Source organism: Hemitrygon akajei, chromosome 7, assembly GCF_048418815.1.
Source record: "Hemitrygon akajei chromosome 7, sHemAka1.3, whole genome shotgun sequence".
Classification (NCBI taxonomy): domain Eukaryota; kingdom Metazoa; phylum Chordata; class Chondrichthyes; order Myliobatiformes; family Dasyatidae; genus Hemitrygon; species Hemitrygon akajei.
The window spans coordinates 65781799-65805331 of NC_133130.1; the positions used below are offsets into that span (position 1 = coordinate 65781799).

General features: G+C 38.5%; 1 protein-coding gene across 3 annotated transcripts in view; it reads right to left on the reverse strand.

Annotated features, from left to right (window-relative positions):
* usp34 (ubiquitin specific peptidase 34) overlaps positions 1-23533 on the reverse strand; it is a 300100-nt gene that overhangs the window by 163194 nt on the left and 113373 nt on the right. For 2 of the 3 annotated variants that reach the window (XM_073051066.1, XM_073051065.1), the window contains exons 16-24: positions 22487-22602; positions 22282-22409; positions 21906-21995; positions 18404-18499; positions 16990-17072; positions 8259-8413; positions 7914-8027; positions 7128-7227; positions 753-912 (exon numbers count right to left, since the gene is read on the reverse strand). In XM_073051066.1, the coding sequence (XP_072907167.1) occupies positions 753-912; positions 7128-7227; positions 7914-8027; positions 8259-8413; positions 16990-17072; positions 18404-18499; positions 21906-21995; positions 22282-22409; positions 22487-22602 (1042 nt within the window). Of the gene's footprint in view, positions 1-752; positions 913-7127; positions 7231-7913; positions 8028-8258; positions 8441-16989; positions 17073-18403; positions 18500-21905; positions 21996-22281; positions 22410-22486; positions 22603-23533 lie in introns of all 3 variants that reach the window. The other variant, XM_073051064.1, reaches the window with a different exon arrangement.

Here is a 23533-nt window from a genome sequence, read left to right on the forward strand (position 1 = left end):
TAACGGGTTCACAAACTTTTTAACACCACTGCAGCTATCTGCTGGCAACCCAGCAAAACTGCATAACTAATCCTATTATTTGATGGACTGGTAGAATTTACAGTCTAACAATTTAACAAGTTTCGCAATATCAATTGCACATGTCACAGAGATGTAACAAAATTTTAGGTGTGCCAAAGTTTCAAATCCATAAATAACATTTTAATGAATAAAAAGGAAACAGCCAGTCTGATATGAAGCCTAGTGAACCCTATTGAACAGTGTAGTGACACTGCATAAACACAAGTCCAGGAACAGCATAGTGGGACAGTAGTAGAGACACTTCCTCACAGCAACAGAGAGCCCGGTGCATGATGTCTATATGGAGCTTTGCACATTCTCTCTGAGACATCCCTAGGTGCTTCAGTTTCCTCCACGTGCTAAAGATATCCTAGTTGGTTGTTACTTGATGACTGTCAATTGCTACTAGTGTGAGATGACTGTCAGAACCTGGAGGAAGTTGAAGAGAAAGTGGATGGAATAAAAAAAAACAGGATAAATGGTTAGTGTAAAATGGGTGGTGGGCCCTCACTCAATCGGCTGAAATGCCTCTTTTCATTAAAGAGGGTGTCTGAAACAGTGTGATGAAACTGAGGGGGCAGGGTGGAAACTGGTTGTAATAAGAGTCCATGAAAAGTTCTTAGAGTGTGAATTAAACACAAAGGGAAGCAAAGTACAACTTTTAAGCAAATTATATTTAAATAATTATTTACCTTCTCCTAAATGCTTCCAAGTGTGTTTTCAGCATCAACAGTCCCCTTTCAATAATAGTAAGACTGGACTGTGGTTCTTTCTCAAGATTTTCTGATGCCATCATAAGGCTCTCCATACACTTACTGATAAATTCCTGCTCCTTCTCCAAGCCAGTTTTACCTGAAACAATTGTAAACTTATTTATTTATCCATTATTCTTACATATTTTTTGATAATACAGTGAATATCAGCCAACTGGGACACACAAGACCAGTATATTTTGGCCCAATTAAACAGCAGTCATAATTAGCCACATTTTCACGGAAATAGTTTAAAAAGGTACCCAAAAAATGACAAACTTCTGTTTAACCGAGCAACAAATTATGTACTTACATGAAACAAAATAATAAATTAGAACATTACCAATTCTACCACAGTACTATAAAACTGTGGGTTGGTTCCTAATAGTTATTGTTGGAGGTGTTCATCTAGTGTACGCTGCACAATCTTTTGACTGTATATGAACAAAATCAGTGCACTTAGTGTCAATAATGGACTACCTTCATGCAGTGCAATTGCTGATTGCATTTTCCAAATTCTAATTTTCAGTGTAACATTCAAGATGATTCTTATTACCTTCAAATTTTTTCGTCGTTCCTAACTTGTTAAACTGGCACAATAAACTGATTAGAAAGGCTGACTGTTATAGAAGTCAAACTGACAACATTGGAGGCTGTGGTAGAACAAAGAACCCTACGGAAAATCCTGGCAATTCTGGACAACATTTCTCACCCTCTGCATGCCACCTTGACTGAACAGAGGAGCACTTTTAGTAATAGACTAGGACAACTGCGCTGCACCAGAGAGCGCTACATAAGGTCATTCTTACCCTCGGCCATTAGGCTTTATGATGAGTCAACCTATAGCCAGGGAAGTGATGGCCCCCTCATGTTAGACTGCTTGAGATAACTTATTTTTTATTCTTTCTTAATTCTCTTCTAATATTTGTATATCTGTTGACTTGTAATGCTACGATGACACTAATTTCCTTTGGGATCAATAAAGTATCTATTTATCGAGTGAAATTGTTTCATTTTCACTCATGGCTGTTTCTGGCATTTCCAAGCCTGACTGCTTGAAACAGCACTGAGCAAAACAGTTCTGAATTGTCCTACTGCTTATCTCTCACCAACTATCAGTGAGTAAAAGCACTGCTTTTTGAACACAAGCCCACATAACAAACACTATTTAAAGACTCTTTGCTCTAAGTACAGTGTAGTGTCTAATGGTCAAACAAGTGCACACTACTGATGCTGGTTAGAACTGTTTGGCAACAGGTTCCTGTCTTAATTAAGAGGCCAAGTCCTTCAAATAAATAAAGGGAACCTTAGCTATTTTCTCAATTAGTTTTTGTTTCTTAAAAGTTATCCCAAATAAGCGGCTGCGTCATTTAATTGATGGCCCAATTAATTGGAATCCATTCTATACATGGATATTAAGATTTCAAGACTTCAATAAACATAAGTGACTCATAGGTAGGTGTTCCTTTGATTTTTTTTATGTTTAACTAAGATACAAAGCAGAGCTGCCAGAAAGACACCTTTGGGGGAATATTTAATTATATAACAAGTTTATATAGACATTTTTTCATTATAAATTTATAAGTTTTATCATCAGCCAGCTGGATGAAAAAGCACAGAGTGGCCTTGAATCATGTAATTATATAAAAGCTACTTCTGTTCATTCTAATATCACTTCAACAAAAGTGAAAGTTTGAAGGATGAAAAGATGACAAGAGGATGGAAGAGTCAGGTGCTGTAATGTTTTGATATATCATTTGATCACTGCTCCTTTTCATACCATGCTGAAGGCTATGACCTTTCTTAAATTGTCACTGCTGTTTTTGAGCCCGTTTCAATCTCGACTGATGTCCCTTAACTCTTATTTTTGGATACCGTAAAGACCATAAAACTTAGGAGCAGAAATAGGACATGCAACCCATCCAGTCTGCTCTGCCATTCCATCATAGCTCATTCTCCTGGCTTCTCCCCATAATCTTTGATGCCCTGACTAGAATCTGTCTAAAATATACTCAATGATGTGGCCTCCACAGCAATCCGTGGCAATGAATTCCACATATTCTCTACCCACTGGCTAAAGAAATTCCTCCTCATCGCTGTTCTGAATGGATGTCCCTCGATTCTGAGGCTGTGCCCTTTTGTCCTATACACCCCAACCACAGGAAATATCCTCTCCACATCCACTCTATCTAGGCCTTTCAATATTCAACAGATATCAATGAGATCCTCCTCCCCCATTCTTCTAAACTCCAGTGAGTACGGGCACTCCTCCCTCATAAGCTGATTATTTAATTCCCAGAATCATTCTTGTGAACCTTCTCTGGATCCCCTCCAATGTCAGCACATCTTTTTTCAGATAAGGGGCCCAAAACTGCTCACAATACTCTAAGTGCAGGTCTGACCAATGCCTTTAAAAAAAAGTCTCCGAATAAAATTCTTGCTTTTATATTCTAGTCCTCTTGAAATGAATGCTAACATTGCATTTGCCTTCCTTACCACCAAATTACACTGCAAGTTAACCTTTAGGGAATCCTGCATGAGGATTCTCGTCCTTTTGCACCTCAGATTTTTGAACTTTCTTGCCTTAGAAAATAGTCCATGCTTTTTTTTGCTTCTACCAAATTGTTTGACCATACATTCTATTCCATATGCCAAATATTTGCCCATTCTCCCAATCTAAGTCTTTCTGCATGCTTCCTGCCTCTTCAACTCTACCTGCCTGTCCACCTAATTCCATATAGTCTTTTAACATGGCCACAAAGCCATCAATTCCATCATCTATCATGACATATAACATGAAAGGAAATGGTCCCAACACTGACCACTGTGGAACACCACTAGTCAGCAGCAGCCAACCAGAAAAGGCACCCTTTATTCCCACTTCTTGCCTCCTGTCAGTCAACCAGTCTTCTATCCAAGCTATTATCTGTCCTGTTATACAATGAGCTCTTATCTCCTTAAGCAGCCTTAAGTGTAGCACCTTTACAAAACCCTTCTGAAAATCCAAATGTACACCATTCACTGACTCTCCTTTGTGTATCCTGCTTGTTAAGAATTCAAACAGATTTGTCAAGCAGGATTTCCCCTTAAGGAAACTATGCTGACTCTGACCCTACCTGTGTTTTCTCTTGTGCCTCGAAGTACCATGAGAAGTCAGACTTGAAAATGGACTCCAACATCTTCCCAACCACTGACATCAAGCTAACTGGTCTATAATTTCCTTTCTTTAGCCTCCCTCCCTTCTTAAAAACTGCAGTGACATTTGCAATTTTCCAGTCCTCTGGAACCATTATCGAATCCAGTGATTCTTAAAAGATCATTTACTAATGCCTCCACAATCTCTTTAGCTACCTCTTTCAGAACCTTGGGATGCTGTACATCTTGTTCAGGTGACTTATCAACCTTCAGACCATTCAGCTTCTCAAGCAGCTTCTTAGTAATAGCAACTACACACATTTCTGTCCCGACATTCTCAAGTTTCTAGCATACTGCTGGTGTCTTCCACAATGTAAAATGATGCAAAATACTTTTTAAGTTTGTCTGCCATTTCTTTATTATGCAATACTATCTCACTAGTGTCATTTTCCACCAGTCTGATATCTACTCTGGCCTCTCTTTTACTCTTTCCATAACTGAAAAATACTTTTGATATCCACTTTAATATTTTGGGCTAGTTTATCATGTTTCATCTTTTCTCTCCTTATGGTTATTTTTGTTGGTTTTTAAATGCTACCTAATCTTCTAACTTCCCTCTAACTTTTGCTCTGTTATATTCCCTCTCTTTTGCTTTTATGTCATCTTTGACTTCTCTTGTCAGCCATGGTTGCTTCATCCCCGCTTTAGAATATTTCTTCATCTTTGGTATGTATCTATTCTGCCCCTTTCAAACTGTTCCCAGAAACTCGTCATTGCTGTTCTATCATCACTCCTGCCAGTGTCTTCTTCCAATCAACTTCGGTCAGTTCCTCGCTCATGCTTCTGTAATCTCCTTTACTCCACTGTAATACTGATACATCTGACTTTAGCTTCTTCCTCTCAAACTGCAGTGTGAACTTCTTTACCTTAAGCTCCCTTATCAAGTCTTATTCATTATAGAACACCCAATACAGAATTTCCATTCCCTAAATGGGTTCAACCCCAAACTGCTTGAAAAATCCATCTTGGAGGCAATCAACAAATTCCATATCTTGGGACCCAACACCAAACTGACTTACCCTATCTACCTGCAGAATGAAACCTCCAAGACGACTGCAACATTGCCCTTTTTGCATGTCTTTTCAATTTCCCATTATAACTTGTACCTCACATCCTGGCTGCTGTTGGACGCCTCCCAACAGGGTGTTTTTACCCTTGCAGTTTCTTAATTCTACCTACAAGGACTCTATCTCCTCCGATTCTATGTCACCTCTTTCTAAGGATTTAATTTCATTTTTTACCAGCAGAACCATCCCACCCCCTTTGCATACCTGCCTGTCTTTTCAATACAATATGTATTCTTGAATGTTAAGCTCCCAACTATGATTGTTTTTCAGCCATGACTTAGTGATTCCCACAACGTCATACCTGCAAATCTCTAACTGCTCTACAAGATCATCTACCTTTTTCCGTATACCACCTTCAGTCCTGTATTCATCACTCTTTTTGAATTTGCTCCCATATAAAAACCAACTCATCTCACCTCCATCACTGTGCAGATCGAGAGAAGGGGAGCAAGGGGAGAAGGAAAAAAAGATGGCAAACTATCACAACAGCTACTACACAACTATTCCCACCTCTGCAAACATGGGCTCAATGTCATTGCCAATATGCCTCTCTCTTCCCTTCCCTACTGGCAATCTCCCCACCAGCCCCAACTCACCTTCCCCGAGATCTCTGTACTGTGATGGGAATCTACAGCAGAATATATTCTGTCACACACCATGTCCTGTTGGAATTCTTTGAGGAGAATACAAGTAGGATAAATAGAGGGGATGCTGTGGATGTTGAATATTTGGATTTTCAGAAAGCCTTTGAAAAGGTGCCACACATAAGGCTGCTTACCTAGTTAAGAACCCATGCATTACAGGAAAGTTACTGGCATGGTTAGAGCATTGCTGATTGGTAGGAGGCAGCGAGTGGGAATATAAGGATCATTTTCTGGATGGCTATCAGAGACTGAGGGTGTTCCTCAGGGGTCGTTGTTGAGGCTGCTTCTTTTTATGATTTAGATGATGAAATAGATGGCTTTGTTGCCAAATTTGCAGAAGATACAAAGATTGGAGGAGGGCAGGTAAGAGTTGATGAAACAGGCAGGGTGCAGAAGGACTCAGACAGATTAAGAGAATAGGCAAGAAAATGGCAAATGAAATACAATGTTGGAAAATACATGGTAATGCACTTCGGTAGTAGAAATAAATGTACAAACTACTTTCTAAATGGGGAGAAATCCAAAAATCTAAGATGCAAAGAGACTTGAAAGTCCTTGTGCAGAACACCCCAAAGGTTAATGCAGGTTGAGTTGGTGGTGAGGAAGGCAAATGCAGTGTTAACGTTCATTTCAAGAGGTCTTGAATACAAGAGCAGGGATGTGATGCTGAAGCTTTATAAGGCACTGGTGAGGTATTCTGAACAGTTTTGGGCTCCTCATCTAAGATATGCAGGCAGTGGAAAGGGTCCAGAGGAGGTTCACAGAGATGATTCCAGGAATGAAAGGGTTATCATACGAGGAACGTTTGATGGCTCTGGGTCTGTACTCACTGGAATTCAGAAGGATGAGTGGGGATCTCATTGAAAACTTTCCAATGTTGAAAGGTTTAGACAAAGTAGTTGTGGAAAGGATGTTTCCTATGGTGGGGGAGTCTAGGACAAGATGGCACAGCCTCAGGATAGAAGGCGTCCATTTAAAACAGAGATACGGAGAAATTTCTTCAGCCAGGGGATGATGAATTTGTGAAATTTGTTACCACATGCAGATATGGAAGCCAGGTGTTTTAAGATTATTTAAGGAAGAGATTAATAGGTTCTTGATTGGACACGGCATCAAAGGATATAAGGAGTAGGCTGGGGTGTGGGGCTGAGGAGGGGATAAAAGCATCAGCCATGATTGAATGGTGGAGCAGATCCAATGGGTCAAACGGTCTAATTCTGCTCCTATGTCTTATGGTCCTACATCTTAGAGCTCACATGATAGATTTCTGGAGATCCTTCAATAAAGTCTGTTACAAGTAAGTTGTAGAGTATCTGCACTGTATCAACAATAAAATTTCATATATCATGCTATAAATAACTGCATTATAAACCATAACATTTAACATAATCAAAATAAAAGTTACATACCATTAATATAATATGAATTGATATACTGAATAGCAGCAAGACTAACATCAGCTGTTTGAGCCCTTAATGCAATGCCCCAGAGTTGATCCATTCCACAAAGCTGCTTTGGAACAAACAAATGCTTATTGTCATTTTAACACATACAACCATGGAATCATAAGTAAGCTTAACATACAGTAGGAAACTGTTTGACCATTTGTGTTCATGGCAGTTACACATAATATATAAAACCATTTACAGAATTAGAAATTTCATCAATGCCAATGTAAAAGTAAAATTATTAATGACAAACAACATGCGAGGTTTCCTGAAATTTTTGTATTTTTACTTTTCAAAATAAACTATACAAACAACCACCTAGTTAGATTTTAGAAAACTCATGTTTTGTAGAACGAATTATTCCCCTCCTCACTTGCAGAATTACCACAGAACCACAAATGGTTAAAAATGTGTTCAAGTCTGTTAAATCAATATTGAAGGTTCATTATTTCAAAGCAAACTCCAGTCAAGCACTCTTCTGAAGTGCTACAAACTCACATTGACAGTAATCAGCTCAAAATCAAGTTCAAACATTCGTGACAGAACTGTCAATTTTCCAGCAGAAAAACTTAAAATCTAATGCACAATCTGAGGCAACCATAAACATATTAAAAAACCCTGTAAACACAATTGCAGAATTGCAGCAGTAACTATTTTATTTTCAAATGACTTGGCCCAAAACTTATTGCATATAAATGTCAATTTGTATGGAAATTCCTCTAGTACAAAATTGTACTTTTCTCTCACCTCTGAACTAGAACCACCATCATAGGCACTGGTTGCAAGACGAGCCAAATTGCACAAATGTTGGAACAGATTTAAACCAGTCATGCTGATAGTTTCTGGTTTTAACTGTGGCATCTGAAATGTATAAACACACAATTTGACCAAGTGAGAAAACAAGTGAAACTGCCACTATATATTACCCAAATTATAATAGATGAGACAAAAGCTGTTATTAAAATGAGGCACAGTCTAGCTCCTTCATCATTACTTACAGTTCATTCGTCATTTACACATACCTAGGAATCATGAAGAAATCTCTGCAGTGTCGCAAGATATCCAAAGATATAAACTGTACTTTTTACTAACCTTTTCTAAAAATAAATGTTTGTATGTCTCCATTCCCATTGCATGCTGGTCTTTACTGCGAACTTGATTTAAAAACCAATGTAAAGCATCATCATAGCATTCAGGGTCCTCTACAAGGCAGTGCCATAAGATATCCACCTGGTCAAGACTTAGTCCTAAAGTAAAGAGCAGAGATGCTACTGCTGAAGTTGAAAAAGAAAAAATAATTTAAGTAAATATTTTAAACAGGTATTTTAAAGGTTAGTGGAAAACGAGTACGGTATATTCATTAATATAGTGTTCAAAATTAAATTAAAAATACATCATAGCACATAATCAAAAAATACAATTTCATAGGTTAATAACTGGTGCCTTAAAATACTGTCAAAAACCATTACATGCTTTAAAGAACAAGTAAATATATTGAAGATTATGATCTGAGTCTTTAACAGATCCAGGTATAGCCATCTGGTGAGTCCAGCTCTTTTTCTCTGACCCAGTAATTCTTTATGTATCTACTTAATTTCCTCTTGGCAGCCTTGCTTGATTCTATGAGAGAATTATTGGCAAGCATCTTAAGATAAATTTAATTGAACTTAAAAGTTCCAAGTATAGCAGCATAAAATATTCCAATACACCAGTACCACGACTAAGAACATTCTGATCAAAACAAATGTAAAAATAAAACTCCAACTAAACTCAAACTAATTGCAAGCTTTTAAAAACCAGAAATGCACAAGTGTGACTTATTCCTCACGTCTATTAAACATACTCAAAATAATTATAACTAAATATTGGATGATTAGTATGATGTAAAGTATTTTTGTAAGGCCGATGCATGACAAGCCCACCACTAGAGGTGCTACCCCTCCCTGGAGACCCCATACACCCAGTATCACCTTGCCTATATATCAGATTCCAGCACAGGTAGCCTTTGTGTTCCTCCTTCTCGCCCTCCAGCAGTCATCTCACCTTCACTCTTGACTCTCCAATTCTGATTCCAACTTCCTCTTTTTCTTCCCCAACACCTTTTCTTTTCTTTGCCTCCAATTATCATCCACCTACTTGTCTCCCAATTCCACTCATCGCACTTTGCTACCTGACTCAATCTGCCCATTGTCTTTCACCACACTCCCCTTTATCAACCAATCACCACTGGCCCAACATCAACGACTAACAAATTTCCACAGATGTACAGTGGAGAACAATCTGACTACTGCATCAATGTCTGGCATGGAGGTTCAAATGCACAGCATTGAAAGAAACTACAGAGAGGTGTGGACTTAGCCAGCTCTGTCATAGGCACAACCCTCCCCACTATCAAGGGCATTACACTATAAGACCATAAGACATAGAAGCAGAATTAGACCATTTGATCATGGTTGATTTATATTCAATCTCAACCCCATTCTCTTGTTTTCTTGTAACCTTTGCTGCCCTTATAACCAATCAACCTCGGCTTTAATTATACCCAATGACATGGTCTCCACGCCCATTTGGGGCGATAGATTTCAAAGATTCACCATCCTGGTGAAAGAAATTCTTCTTTATCTCTATTTCAAAGTGAAATCCTTTTATTCTGAGATAGTGTCCCTTGGTTCTAGACTCCCATAATATTGGAAAAAGCCTCTCAATGTCCACTTAATTTAGACTTTTCAACATTTGGTATGTTTCAATGAGATCCTCCCTCATTCTTCTGAACTCCAGCAAGAATAGCCCATCAAACACTCCTCATATGTTAACCTTTTCATTCCCATGCACCTCCTCTGGATCATCTCCAATGTCAGCACATCCTTCTTTGAACTCTTAACATCTTCACAACCACTGAAGTCAAGCTAACTGGCTTATAATTTCCTGTCTTTTACCTCCTTCCCTTCTTAAAACTAGAACAATGTTTGCAATTTTCCAGACCTGAACCATTCCAGAATCACAGGACTGTTGAAAGATTATTACTAATGCCTCCACAATCTGTTCAGCCACCTTCTTCAAAAACCTGCGGTGCAGTCCATCTTGTCCAGGTGATTTAAATTAGCTTCAGACATTTCAGCTTCCAAAGTACCTTTTTCCTTAGAAATAGCGATGACACTCACTTCTGCCCCGACCCTCTTGAATTTCTGGCATACTGTTGGTGTCATCCAGTGAAGACTGATGCAAATACTTACTCAGTTTGTCCAGTTTCTCTGTCCCCTATTACTAGCTTTAGATTATTCTCCAGTGGCCTGATATATACTCCTGCATCTCTCTTACTCTCTCTATATATGAAAAATCTTTTGGTATCCCGTTTTACATTATTGGCTTACTTACCTTCATATTTCATCTTTTCTCTCCTTATTGCTTTTGTAGTTTCCTTCCATTGGTTTTAAATCTTTCCCATCTTTTAGCTTCCCACTAAATTTTATTATTTTGTACACTCTCTCATTGGCTTTATGCCGTCTTTGACTTGCCCTGTCAGCAACGGTTGCCTTATCCTCCCTTGAGAATGCTGCTATTTCTTTGCGATGAACCAATCTCGTGTCTTCCAAATTATTCCCAAAAGCTTCATCCTTTGCCCTTCCAATCAACTTTGGCCAGCTCTTCCATCATGCCTCTGTCATTCCCATTACTCCACTGTAATACTGATGCATATGACCATAAGACCACAAAACATAGCAGCAGAATCAGGCTATTTGTCCCAACCGAGTCTGCTCTGCCATTCGATCATGGCTGATACATTTTACCACTCCTCAGCCTCACTCCCCGGCATTCTCCCCCGTAACCTTTGATGCCGTGTCTAATCAAGGCCCCTCCGCCTTAAATACACCCAATGACCTGGCTTCCACAGTTACAAGTGGTTATAAATTCCACAAACTCACCTCCCTCTGGCTAAAGAAATTTCTCCTCATCTCTGTTTTGAATGGATGCTCTTCTATCCTGAGGCTGTGCCCTCTTGTCCTAGACTCCCCCACCATGGGAAACATCCTTTCCACATCTACTCTGTTGAGCCCTTTCAACATTCGAAAGGTTTCAATGAGATTCTCCACCTCATCCTTCTAGATTTGAGTACAGACCCAGAACTATCCAAAGTTCCTCATATGATAACCCTTTCATTCCCAGAATCATTTCTGTGAATCTCCTTTAAACCACTTCCAATGCCAGCATATCTTTTCTTAGATGAGGGACCCAAAACTATTCACAATACTCAAGGCTAGGCCTCAGCAATGCCTTATAAAGCCTCAGCATCACAGCCCTGCTATAGTATCACAGACCTCTTGAAATGAATGCTACCATTGCATTTTTCTTCCTCACTACCGACTTTACTTGCAAGTTAACCTTTGCAGTGTTCTGCAAAAGTACTCCCAGGTCCCTTTGCATCTCAGATTTTTGGATTTTCTCCGTTTAGAAAATACTCCGCACATTTATTTCTACTACCAAAGTGCATTTTGCAATATTGTATTTCATTTTCCATTCTCTTGCCCATTCTCCTTATCTGTCTAAGTCCTTCAGCAGCCTGCTTGTTTCCTCAACACTACCTGCCCATCCACTAATCTTTGTATCATCTGCAAACTTGGCAACAAAGCCATCTATTTCATCATCTAAATCATTGATATACAGCATAAAAAGAAGTGGTCCCAATACCAACCCCTGCGGATCCTTTTAAAAGGATCCATTTATTTCCACTCGTTGCCTTCTACCAATCAGCAATGCTCTTAACTATGCCAGTAACTTTCCCGTAATACCATGGGCTCTTAACTTGGTAGGCAGCATTATGTGTGGCACCATGTCAAAGGTTTTCTGAAAGTCCAAATATACAACCTCCACTGCATCCCCTTTAGCTATCCTACATGTAATCTCCTCAAAGAATTCCAACAGGCTCAGCAGGCAAGATTTTCCCTTAAGAGAACCACACGGACTTTGTTCTAACATGTAATGTGTCACCAAGTACTCCATAATCTCATCCTTCAACAATTGACTCCAACATCTTCCCAACCACTTAGGTCAGTCTAACTGGTCTATAATTTCCTTTCTGCTGCTTTCCTCCTTTCTTAGAGCAGAATGACATTTGCAATTTTCCAGTCCTCTGGCACCATGCCAGAGTCCAATGATTTTTGAAATATCACACACAATCTCTACTGCTACCTCTTTCAGAACCCAAAGGTGCCGTTGATCTAGTCTGGGTGACTTATGTACCCTGAGGTCTTTCAGCTTTTTGAACACCTTCTCCCTTGTAATAGTAACTGCACTCACTTCTCTTCCCTCACATCCCTCAACATCTGGAACATTGCTAGCATCTTCTGTAGTGAAGACTGATGCAAAATACTCATCTAGTTCATCTGTCATCTCCTTGGCTCCTGTTATTATTTCTCCAGCCTCATTTTCTAGTGGTCTTATATGTACTCTCATCTCTCTTAATTTTTACATACTTGAAAAAGCTTTTACTATCAACTTTGATATTGTTTGCTAGCTTGCTTTCATATTTCATCTTTTCCCTCCTAATGATTCTTTTAGTTGCTCTCTGTAGGGCTTAAGAAGCTTCCCAATCCTCTGTTTTCCCACTAATTTTTGCTTTGTTATATGTCATCTCTTTTGCTTTCACATTAGCTTTGACTTCCCTTGTCAGCCACAGTTGTACTATTTTGCTATTTGAGTATTTCTTCATTTCTGGAAAACATCTATTCTGCACCTTCCTCATTTTTCTCAGAAACTCATGCCATTGCTGCTCTCTGTCACCCCTGCCAGCATCTCCTTCCAATTTACTTTGGCCAACTCCTCTCTCATACCACTTTAACTTCCCTTCCTCCACTGAAATACTGCTACGTCAGACTTTTCTTTCTCCCTATCAATTTTCAAATTGAACACAATCATATTGTGATCACTGGTTCCTAACGGTTCTTTTAGCTTAAGCTCCCTAATTGGCTCTGGTTCATTACATAACACCCAATCAAGTATAGCTGATCTGCTCAGAGGTTCAACAACACACTGCTCCAAAAAGCCATCTGGTAAGCATTAAACAAACTCGCTCACTTAAGATCCATTTCCAACCTGATTTTCCCAATTGACCTGCATGTTCAAATTTCCCATAACTATCATAACATTGGCCTTTTAACACCTTTTCTATTTCCTGCTGTAATCTGTGGTCCACATCCCAGGTATTGTTGGGAGGCCTATACATAACTTTCATTAGGGTCCTTGAACTGTTGCAGTTTCTTAACTCAGACAACAAAGGTTCAACATCTTCCGATCCAATGTCACATCTTTCTATTGGTCTGATACCATTCTTTACCAACAGAGCCATGCTACCCCTCTGCCTATCTTCCTATCCCTCCGGTTAATGTGTAACCTTGGACATTTGGCTCCCAACTATAATCATCCTTCAGCCAAGATTCAGTAATGGCCATAACATCATAACTGACAATCTGTAATAATGCAACAAGATCATCCACCCTATTTCTTATACTCCGTGCAATGATATATAACACTGTGAGTACTGTATTTGCTACCTTTTGATTGTGAATCCCTAATGCACTGACACTCACCCTGCAATTATGTCCTGTCATCTGCCTGCTCTTCCTGACAGTCTGACTGCACGCTATCTTTGCTCTTTTACCATCTGTCATATCCTGAGTCACTTCACTCTGGTTCACACCCCCCTGCCAAATTAGTTTAAACCCTCCTCAACAGCTCTAACAAACCTGCCCATGAGAATATTGGTTCCCCTCGGATTCAGGTGAAACCCGTCACTTTTGAATAGGCCATGCCTTTCCCAGAAGATATCTCAATAATCCAAGAACCTGAAGCCCTGCCCCCTGCACCAGCTTCATAGCCACACATTAATCTGCCAAACACCCTGTTTCTACCCTCACTGGCACGTAGCACAAGCAGCAATCGAGAAATTGCTACCCGGGAGGTCCTGCTTCTCAGCTTTCTACCTAGCTCTCTAAATTCTCTTTTCAGGACCTCATTGCTTTTTTTTCCTATGTCATTGGTACCAATATGTACCAAGCTGCTCTCCCTCACTCTCCAAAGTGTTGTGGATGTGATCTGAGATGTCCCCTGCGAAAAACATACCATCCGTGTGTCCCGTTCATGTCCACAGAATCTCTTGTCTGCTCCCCTGACTATTGAGTCCCCTATCACTACTGCTCTCTTCTCCTTCTTTCCTTTCTACACCATAGATCGATGCTCAGTGCCAATAAGCCAGTCTCCATGGTATTCCCCTGGAAGGTCATTCCCCAACAACAGTATCCAAAACAGTATACTTATTTCTGGGGGGAAAGACCCAGGTGTGCTAACTGCCTAGTCACATTTCCATTTCTCCAGATAGTCACCCAACTACTCATCTCCTGCAACTTCAAGGTGACTACTTCCCTGTAACTCTGCTCACTCTCCCATGCAAACCGAAGTTCATCCAGCTACTGATCCAGATCCCTAACACGGTCTTCAAGGCAGTCAGACATACTTCACACAGATGTAGTTCCCTGGGAGACTCTGGGTCTCCCAGTACTCCAACATCTGGCATGAAGAACACATAACAGCCATTTACCATACTAGGTTCAATAAGAGAGGAAAAAAGGAACCTTAACAGAAGCATACCCAGAGCCAAAGCCTCTTTCGAGCTGAAGCCTCCTTTAAACCAAAGCCTGACACTGGTCCACTCCCAACAATGGCTGCCCCATTTGTCCCTTCTGTCCTTTTAAACAAGCATCACCAACCTGAGAGAAATCTCAGCGTTATGGCTTGCTCCTGCTGCTGATTAGCTTCTCCCTCTCAGACTGCAGGGCAAATTCTATGACATTATCATCACTACCTTCTAAGGGTTCCTTTAACCTAAGCTCCCTAATCAAATCTTGTTCATTACACAACGCCAAGTCTAGTATTGTCTTTTCGCTAATGGGCTCAACCACAATCTGCTTTAAAAACCCATCTCATAGGCATTCTACAAATTCCTTCTCTTGGGATCCAGCACAAAACAGATGTTCCCAATCAAGTGCAAATTGAAATCTCCCATAACCATAACATTAACTGTTTTAACATCCTGGCTACAAATGAAAGCAGTACATCAAGAGCGGCATCCATTACTAAGGGCCCTCTTCTCATTATTACCATAGCAGTGGAAGTATATCCACATTCAATATCTTAAAAACAGCTTCTTTCCCTCCACCATAAGTTTTCTGAACAGTCGAAGAATGTTACCTCACTATTCTTCCTTTGTACTATTTATTTGTAACTTACAGTAATTTTTACATCTTGCATTATATTGCTGCCACATAACAACAAAGTTCATGACAGTTGTCATTAATAATAAACCTGCTTCTGATTTCACAATTCCCCCTGTTCCATTTATCCAAGCAATCTCCCCTCTACACTCTTAGTCCAGATGCAGAGTTTTGATCTGAAATGTAAACAATTATTTTCCATGAGATTGTTCCTCCAGATTCCAGCATCTGCAGTCTCCTCTTGGTCTGGAATTTACTTTGAAAGGAGCTGATTATTGCTGGCACGATTTACCCCAATATACAGTGTCATCATATTTTTATTAACTTACTCTGGAATAAATTTACTAATTTACCCTTTCTTAAAAAGCAAAGTATGATCAGAAATAGGCATTTCTCAAATTGGTTTCATGATGCAGAGATCTCAAAAGTTGTCCCTTGTTTTCCAAGCCATGCTTATTTCTCATAACTGCAGTTACTTTATCAAGGCTACCTTCATCTATCCTCTTTTAAATTATGACAGCTCTTTCTCAACATCAAGTTCCCAACCCTGAAGGTTGAAAATCCCACATTATCAGTATATCTTATTTCCTGTAATGTCCGACTCACAATCATGTCTTCTCATTTCTGATCATTGATCAGAATACATAACCTAAGCTGTACAACTGCCTCCTGAATCAAGCTGACTAGTTAATTATTCACACCTACCCACCCCAATCCTATACAACACCTTTAGCTCAGGGACAAAGTCAAAATCCTTCAAAATGAAAGGACCGAAACAGAGGTGCTTCTGTGGTGCCTGTGGGCTCACCAACTCCCAAAAGGTGTAACTGAAGCCAATCATCTGCTCTATCATTAGGAAACCTTAATTTACTGAGCTGGATTTTGAAGTTATAGGGCAGTCTCCACATACACTGCTGATCTCCATCCTAAGTTCCTAAATCCCTCAACAGAATCTTCAGTGTGAAATTCTTCAGTTAGGATACCCTGCACAGCAGCAAAGGTTGCTTTGTGCATATCTTATTAAGTGGGCAGGAGATGGAGATGCGCTGATGAAGGCAGCTAAGCCAATCTGACTTATAAAATATTAACTTAATGTGCCACAAGGCTTAGCTAGTTTTTGATGCCTTCAAAATAGTGTGAAAGTTTCTGAATGCTTCTGGAATTCAGAAATATAATTTAACAGGTCCAGTTTTTAATTATTTGATTATTCTTAAATTCATTAATTTCAAGTCTAGCTCTTCCAATAAGTAATTAATAGCTTCAGATAGATGTAGTTAACAGGTTTATAGCTTCCATTTCTCTATCAAAATGACTGTACTCTTCAAAAAACAAAGTCATATATTGCACTGTTCATGATTGTCCAGACTACTGAATCCTGTAAAATTGTTTCTTAAACACATTGCCAACTCCAATATTTTTAAAGCTAAAGTTTATTTGACATAACACAATCAATATAAATTTCTACGCATATAATTTATTACATCATCACGTAATATGTACGTAATAAATAACATTTCCTAAGCAGCAATGCAGTGTCAATCAAGCGAGAAAATACTCACTAAAATGATCTGGAGATCCAAGTGTTGAAAAAACACATGTCAGAAACTGCAGGCGAACTTGCACCTCAGCACCATGACTATACCTGTATCGAGGGGGTCAGCATAAACAACGCCAATAAAATATTAAGAACACGCTGATCAGTTTATTCATTGATACTTTTAAGATTAGTATATTCTTTTCAATTTCCAACATGATCCAATTGATGATGAATTAATATAATTTTGATCAATAATTACAAACATCCAAGATTGATTTCAAAATTATTTTCTTTAAAAATATCCAAACTCAACATGAAACTTCCAACATGAGAGAATGGATACTTCCTCTGGGTTTTTTTTTGCTTTAAGATCATACCAATTTGGATGAACTCCCCAAGTTTCTTTTTCAACATTAAATACCATGGATGGAAGGCTATCAACAAAGTGCTGGGAGATGCAATTAATATAGATCAGTGCCTGATGGCCAACAGAGACACCGAGGGTCATTTCTGTGGAGTGTAATTCCATATTTCAAAGAAACAATGTAAAATTTTACAGCTAACAACAGAATTCTTCAAGCTGTTGAGATGAGTTTTATATAAATATGCAATGCTGCTGTAAATTTATGACTTTTTTTAATATGTCAAGCATAGAATGGCATGAGTTTTTATCAACTCATAAGATTGTATGGCTCCATTTGCTCCTCCTACCTGAAGACTTCTGCTGAAAGAATGCAAGAATTTCCCCCATCACAATCAAATACCAACCAGCCCATAAATGATGTGGAAAGGGTACCAGGAGACACAAGGGACTGCAGATGCTATATTCTGCAGCAAAAGAACAAACTGTTGGAGGAACTCAGAGAGTTTCTTTGCAGAGGCAGAGAAATGTTCTGAGTCTCTGCATCAGGTCTGAAATCAGAGAGCAAAGATATATCGAGGAGAGAGGGAAGGTTGAAGTGGGAATTGGTAAGCAATAGGTGGAACCAGATGAGGAGGGGAACAACAGACAGATGAAGTGAAACATGGTCAAAGTACAGGAGAAACTAAAGTGGGAGCAATGAGAGAGGAACTCATAACTTGACTCATCATTATCTTCATGTCCTAAGATTATGTGATGCAGTGTGAAAAGTTTTGGGCTATATATGCCAAATTCCCCCAACTCACTCCAATTACTGTAACCACAGCTTGCACCAAAATATTCAGAAATGGTAAGAGAAACAGCATCTTGACAAAGTTCAAATCCATTCCATATAATTATTCTTTCAGTATATACTATTGTTATTTTCTTTGATGCATTTGATAATTAGATCAATCTCTATCTCTGCAGAAATAAATAAGTTTGCATTTTTCCAAACTATGAAAATTATTTTACATATTACATTTTTGTGACCTTGAACTCAAAAAGGTGTTAAAGGATAATCAATTATACTCACAACACATGTTTATGCGCACCCTCTCTGACTGCCTGAATGTAGTGTATCAGGTTGTCAAAAAAAAGTTTCATCATGTTGAGCTCCTTTTCAGCCCACCTATACAATAATAATAAAAATGTTTAAGTATATCTTTCATGAGGTTGTACATCCATAATTGGTCCTGGAGTGTGTACTTGAAATTTTAGAAATGTAAATCACCTGTACAAGTAACCCTCACATTATGGCCATTCAGATTACAGAAATTTGCCCTTACAGAAGTCACAAATAACTACTCAAAATTTTGAGATAAAATTCACTCAGAGTTTATATGGAAAAGGTAAATAAACACAAAATGTACTTCTTTATCAACTCTCATTTCTTGACACATGCGGGGATGATGCAGCTTTGCATTACCAGATTATAATATGGACCATTTTCTAGCAACACAATCCTCTCCCTGTCCCACTCCTGTATTGGGGAATTATTAGATTTCTGAAACTAAACGGCTCATGATTAATTTACAGCATCATACAGTACTGTGCAGAAGTCTTGGCCACATATATAGATGACTAAGACTTTTGCATAGTACTGTGCTTGTCAATGTGGATTAGAGAGAGAGCTTGTAAATCAAGCGGGAGTGAAATATGTTGGGAATGGTGAGAATGGATCGCCATGGAGGGGGGAGGGGTGTGGAACAGGTGGCAGAGAAAGAGTGCCTAGAGTGGTAGATGCCAGCCCTGAGGCACCGAAAGGTCAGTTGATCCAAAACAACTGGTTTATTGATCATTACAGAATGTCTCTGGTGCTTCCTGCTCCCTCCCCTCCCCCCAACCATAATTCCCCTCCCTGCCCCCTTTCCAGTCTCAGTCCACAATAGAGACCCATATCAGAATCAGGTTTATCATCACGCACGTCATGAAATTTGTTTTTCTCTGTGGCAGCATACAGTGCAAAAGTCTTAGACACAAATATATAGCCAGCACGCCTAAGGCTTTTGCACAGTACTGTATTAATAATTGTAAGTTTAAAGATACATCTGTAATATATCAAAACTTACCTTAGGGACATGCGACATCTTTTCCAAATTTCCATTTACTTATATGAAATATATTTTTCTCAATTACTTATCCAACTACAGTATAAAATAAAATTATTACTTTTTATGTGGATCATTCTTGCTAAAAATGCTTTAACTTTAGACCTGGTCTTTCTTTAACACCATGACTAAAGTAATCAATGCCTGAATCTAATCACTCATCTGACCTAGCCATTCGGCTTTACAATTCAACCGCCAGGAGTAAGATATGTTAAAGTGCCGGGGTTAGGACTCAATGTATTTACCGTAGATTCCGGATTTTAAGCCGCTACTTTTTTCCCACATTTTGAACAGCTTTGAACACTGCGGCCTTTACTACGGTGCGGCTAATGCATGATTTTTTTTCATGCCGCCGAAAACATTTTGCCTCGTAACAGTAGACCAATAAAATTGATGAGTAGTTCACAGAGGTCCAATGAAATTGTACGATAAATCAAGTGCACTTTCACAATTAAATTATTGTAAATCAGTCATTTGCACTCACCCTCATCAACATGGAAAACACTCGAAGAAAAGCATTGTGCTGCCTTTATGGCAGTTATTTAGTTTATAATATTTTCGCTTTGTAATTCATTTGTTAGTATTTTCTAGTTAAAGTTAGAAGTGTTTTAACTATATTTGTTTTCTGTACTACATCCCGGGATACTATGACGTCACATCCGGTTTCGCCGCGTCTTGTGGGAAATACCAGTTTGCGATAAACGGGAAGGTGGGGGGGGGGAGCGGCATTAGACCCGATCGAAAACGCTGCTTTTAAGTTAAAGGCGATCAATAACTTTTCCTGGTAGGCTGCAGTATATATTTTTTTTACCAGTCCTAAGGAGATATTGGAATGTTGTTCGTGCACTGTTCAGTAAAAAAGTATACGCAACGTAATTTGTGTGTTACCGATACGTATGTATATTTAAAAGTAGCCGTGTTAGAGGCACGGTTCGAAAAAAAGCATTTGCAATATGTATTTGTTTATGTTACCATATGGATTTAATTAAAAGTTAAAAAATCCTCACGTGTAGTATCTTTCTGTGTAAATATCTCATATTACAACGTGGGACACCTGCGGCCTAAAATCCGGTGCGGCTTGTACAAGTACAAAATTGATTTTCTTTCTAAAATTAGAGCCAGCGGCTTTTAATCAGGTGCGCTCTGTAGTGTGAAATCTACGGTAATTCTTCACTAGACAGTAATGGCGTTTTTAGTGAAAAATAACAGCAATGTTACCAGTACTTATAATGAAAGATATCTCACAGCATACACTGTAACGAAACATGTAAATTCAGAAGACAATGCCAATGATTCCCCTTTTCTTCACAGGGTGCTCTTTTTTTAAAATATCTTCTCACTTTATCTTGAGAAATTAATGAAATCAATGTACTTCAGATTTGCATGAAATATTACCAGTTTTTTTAAGAAACTTAAAAATATGAGTTCATCAAAAAGTGTATATGGTATTTAACTCCACTCATAATAAATGGATGCACTGTCAATGCTGTGCAATTAATGTAAAATTTTATACTTTTTAAAATAAGAGATGTTATCAAATACTTAGTTCACTGTGACCTCAACCTTATACATAATTCACCAACTGCAAATGGCTAATATATTTGCTGAAATTCATATGTTTTTTTAAACTCTGAGAATTGTTCAAGTTCAATGCTTAGCTGCTAGCTGGTAATCGCCATTGCTGGATGCCATAAATACAACAGGACTATGCACAGTCAAGAAACTACTGATGGCAAGAAGCAAACTGCTGTAATAACTCAGTGGGACAGGCAGCATCTGTGGAATCAAAAGGATGGCAGACATTTCGGGTGGGTGCCCTGCATCAGAAGTAACACTCGACAGCAACTGATAAGAGATAAAAGTGAAACAATGTGATCTCTCTCTCTCTATATATATATTTTTTTTTGTTTAATGTTTTCATAATGCTGTGAGAAGCTGGACATATGCTTGACACAAGAACTGATGACATAGAAGAGTACTTGTAAGTGATAAAATGAATCATTTGATAATACTATCAAGACTTACTTCAAGGTGATATCTTACAAAGTTACTAGCCCCCAACTTAAGTACACATCCATACGATGGTACTGCCTTTTTAGAAGTACTGTTCTTAGGTGAGCTGGCACACTGCAGTGACTCTAACTGAAGAAAGTAGGAAACTCACACCTAACATTCTTGTATTAAACAATGAGAAAAATAATTAACTGGTTAATTTACTGCTGATTGTGGGCTTGTTCTTTATAAAACAGTTTTAGTTTCCTCTGTCACATAAACAAAATATTATTTGACTTCTGTTTAATATCAACTGTAGAAATACTTTGGAGATAAAATGAAGGGCTAAGCAAATTTTTTAAAAAATAACATTTAAATTACAAATTTATAAAATCTACCAGGTACTTAACTTAGGGATAATCTTGAATTACTTACATAGTTATCCAATGCGTGTCATAGCTGCTTCCAAATTGTTGAAAAGTGCCAAAAAGTTTAGGCAAAAGACGAAGTGAAACTACCACTGACCTGAATAAATGAAATTAATCCAGGCATTATTACAATTAAACAATTTATTTAAATTCATATGGAAAACAAACATTAGCAAGATTGCTCTGTCTGATAATAAACATCATGCTGTCAAAAGGTTTTCTGAACCCATGATTTTTTAAATTTTGATTAAAATCACAGGGCAGGGATAATTAATTACCTGGAAGTTTTAATCTCCTATTATAAAATTTAGAGTATGTAAGAATCAAGAACTATATTTTAAGAATAAACATCAATGCAACTTTAACTTGCACTTCATCCTTACCTATCATTCGCTAGGTTTTCTAAACAACCTTCAATGAATCTCATTCTAATCTGCCGGTCAGTAAACCAGCACACAAGGGAGCACAGCAGTTTCTCAGCTTCATTTATCAATCCCTCTGAGAGATGAACCTATGCAAACAAACAATAAGTAACCAAAGACACTACATTCAAACTGTTCTAAATTGTTCCAATGAAGGTAAACATACCGCATCTTCATCTTGTACCAAGTCCCAAAGAAGAGTATTACCCTTCTTGCAAACATTGTCTAAATTGACATCCGTTATTGCATTGGAATTGTATTGATGCTTATGTACACTGGGAGCTGAGGAAAGAAGATACAGGATCCAAGTACTAAAATACAAAACTAATTCAAAAATACATAATATGTGGAATTTCAATCTGCAATCTCTTTCTTTCAATATTAAGTATAATGATCCACACATTGTACAGTTGGCCCTCCTTATCCGCGAATTCCTCATGTGCGAATTCAACCAACCTCGAATCGCAAAAGCCCGGAAGTGTTGTTCCAGCACTTGTTGTTCAAGCATGTACAGACTTTTTTACTTGTCATTATTCCCTAAACAATGCAGTATAACAACCATTTTACATAGCATTTACATTGTATTAGGTATCATAAGTAATCTAGAGATGATTTAAAGTATACGGGAGGATGTGCGTGGGCTATCGTGGATCGGGATCGAAAAAATCGTAAGTTCTCTTAATAAGTAAGTCGGAACAGGTACATCCGGTATTATTTAGCGTCAGTTAGTCAAACGTTTGCCTTAGTGTATAGTATATATTTTACCTTTCTGTGCATATAAAACACTTAGAACGTATGTTTCAGCGCCGGACTCGGGAACGGAAGTTCTCAGGACTCGGGACAGATTGTCCCCAAGCGCCCCCTCCACCGTGCCAGGTTGATGTGGAGGATCAAAAACCCAAAACTCCAAAACCCAATAATTAAATCACTGCGTTGCTTAGTAATAATGGTAGCTTTCATCAGGGCAGAGCCTTTCTCACTTAATCCTTTAAAATTGTTCCGATCGTTGACCGATGTAGCCTAACGCTTTTCCAATGACTGATGGTGTTTCACCTCTTTCTGATCGCTTTATTATTTCCACTTTATTTTCAATTGTGTTCGTGATTATTTTTGTGAACAGAAACACTGCGGATTCAGATCTGTACCGCCTGGTCTTAATGTCCACCACACTGAGACAGGTTAAATAAGGTCTGGGGTTCCGCTGGGTCCTAAG